This window comes from Acanthisitta chloris, unplaced genomic scaffold (assembly GCF_000695815.1).
Source record: "Acanthisitta chloris isolate BGI_N310 unplaced genomic scaffold, ASM69581v1 scaffold24227, whole genome shotgun sequence".
NCBI lineage: Eukaryota > Metazoa > Chordata > Aves > Passeriformes > Acanthisittidae > Acanthisitta > Acanthisitta chloris.
The window spans coordinates 1-2,062 of NW_008684596.1; the positions used below are offsets into that span (position 1 = coordinate 1).

Consider the following 2,062-nt stretch of genomic DNA (forward strand, 5'->3'; position numbering starts at 1 on the left):
CCCCGCTTTGGTGCCACCGCTCCTGCCAACAACCGCGGGGTACAGGGCAGTCCCTGCCCCTTTGCACCCCCAGGCTGGAGCTGGAGCAACGGGTGACTGTGGCTAAATCCCCCCAGGAGCCCCCACGGGAAGCTAAAGCTCATCAGCAGGGACAGAGCCACGAGGGAGGGAGTGCTCACGGTCGGGGCTGGCTGCTGGTGTGCAGACAAGGATGGCAGTGCTGCAGGTGCTGGCCCAGCTCCAGCTCTGCCCCATGGCCCAGTCACACCAGCACATGCTGCCCAGCTGGAGGGCTGACAGAGGAAGTGAGCCTAGGGTTTTCCTGAGTGTGAGCAGGACAGGACTTCTCCTTCCCACGGGACAGCACTTCTGCTTCCACCACCCACGCGGCACCGCCGGGGCGAAGCGTCCTGACCCCCACATGGTGCAGCAGGATATGTGCCAGGGGTGCCAAGGTCTTGCCCCACTTCTGCCAAGACCCCATGTTGTTTGCTGCAAGCATGGGATTCAGGAATGGCTCTTGCTGCTGGGTCTCTTCAGATCTGGCACTGGCAGGAGGTAAACATAGTAGGTAACACTTGCCGGGTGGGCCGATGGCTGTCCATGTGTCTGGCAGGGCTGGTGGTGCTGAGAAAGGTCTGGCCAGAGCCTCCTTGGCACGATGCTGCCCCGGAGTTTGCCTATTAATAACCAGTGTTTGGTCCCAGCACTTCTCTCAGCACCAGCCATTATATCCACACAATTGCGCAGCCCGAGCCAAGTCGTTAACAATGCGCCGACGCCTCCGCAGCAAATAGTCCCTTCTCCGCCTGCAAACACCCCATGGAGACAGGGAACACCGAGGAGAGGGAGAGGAGTGGGGCTGAAGGCAGCCCAGCACACCAGGGAGCCAAGGATGGTGTGCCACCAGCACGCCGGGTCTCAGTATGCCATGAGTGTGCCAGGGCTGGGTGTGCTGGGGATAGGCTGGAGGTGTGGGATGGGTACAGCAGCGAAGCAGATCGGTTTGGATATAACACCTTGGTGAGTGGCTGTCAACCCTGGCACCAGTGGGGCTGGGTTGTGGCTGGTACCTGCATGATGTGTCCAAAGGGCACGGTGAATCCTGCTTTTCCAAGTGGCATCCTGAGGACCTATCACTTTGGCCATCAATGGATCAGGGGCTGGTTGAATTTACATAAGGCCAATTATCTGGAGGATCTAATGAGGATCAGTTGTTTGGGTGGCATCATATTGGGCTCAGGCTGGATGAGGCCAGGATGCTGGTGTCACACATCCCAGTGGGAGGAGGCTGGGAACTGCAGAATTGGATTAAAAATGAGTTTTGGAGAAAGGGCTCACGGTGCTGGTGGTACCAATGGTGTTGGTGATGCTGGAGGTGCCACTGATGCTGATGGTGCCCTCACTACTTGGTGCCCAAACTGCTCAGCGCGGGAGCTGAGGTGGCCAAAATGCCATCGAGGGAGGGATACAGGTGTTGGGGGGCAACATCTTCCTGGGGGTGTGGAGTCCAGTGCCAGCAGTGACCCACAACCACATACCCCCTAATGCCCTTCCTTGTCCCCCTACAGGACTCCATGTTCTCCCTGGCCCTGAAATGCCTTATCAGCCTCTCCACAGTCATCCTGCTGGGCCTCATCATTGCCTACCACACTCGGGAGGTGCAGGTATGTGCCAATGTCATTGGTGCTGAGGGGCTGCTGGGGTGGGCTGTGGGGTCCTCCAGGCACCCGGGTGGGACATGGCACCCAAGCTCAGAGCCTGTGTGGAGCCTCCTCCCCCCTTGCTGGGGACTTGGGGGGCACTGAGGGGTCTCGAGGGGAGTCAGGCCACGCACTGAGTGGTCTGTCCTGGCTCTGGGTGCCCAGTGGATCTGCTGGTGGCTGGGGGAGGCTGCAGCTGGGAAAGGTTCAGAGCAGCTGAGGTGCCAAGGAAAGCTGTGAAATCCTTTCCTAATCAGGGCTGCACACTCTCTTCCTCCCTGGGAAGTCAAAGGGTTCCCAGTTTGCTCCAGGAAGGCTGCGCTTCCCTGCGGGATCCGGCTTGGGCACGATGGGAGGGC

At 59.6% G+C, this 2,062-nt stretch overlaps 1 protein-coding gene across 1 annotated transcript in view; it reads left to right on the plus strand.

The window, feature by feature from the left end:
- Window positions 1–1,571: 1,571 nt before the first annotated feature.
- The window catches only part of LOC103806704 (small conductance calcium-activated potassium channel protein 3-like), a gene marked incomplete at both ends in the record, with an annotated part of 3,674 nt that continues 3,183 nt past the window's right edge, over window positions 1,572–2,062 (plus strand). The window contains one exon of the mRNA XM_009079413.1: window positions 1,572–1,667. Within this exon, the coding sequence (XP_009077661.1) occupies window positions 1,572–1,667 (96 nt within the window). The remainder of the gene's footprint in view (window positions 1,668–2,062) is intronic.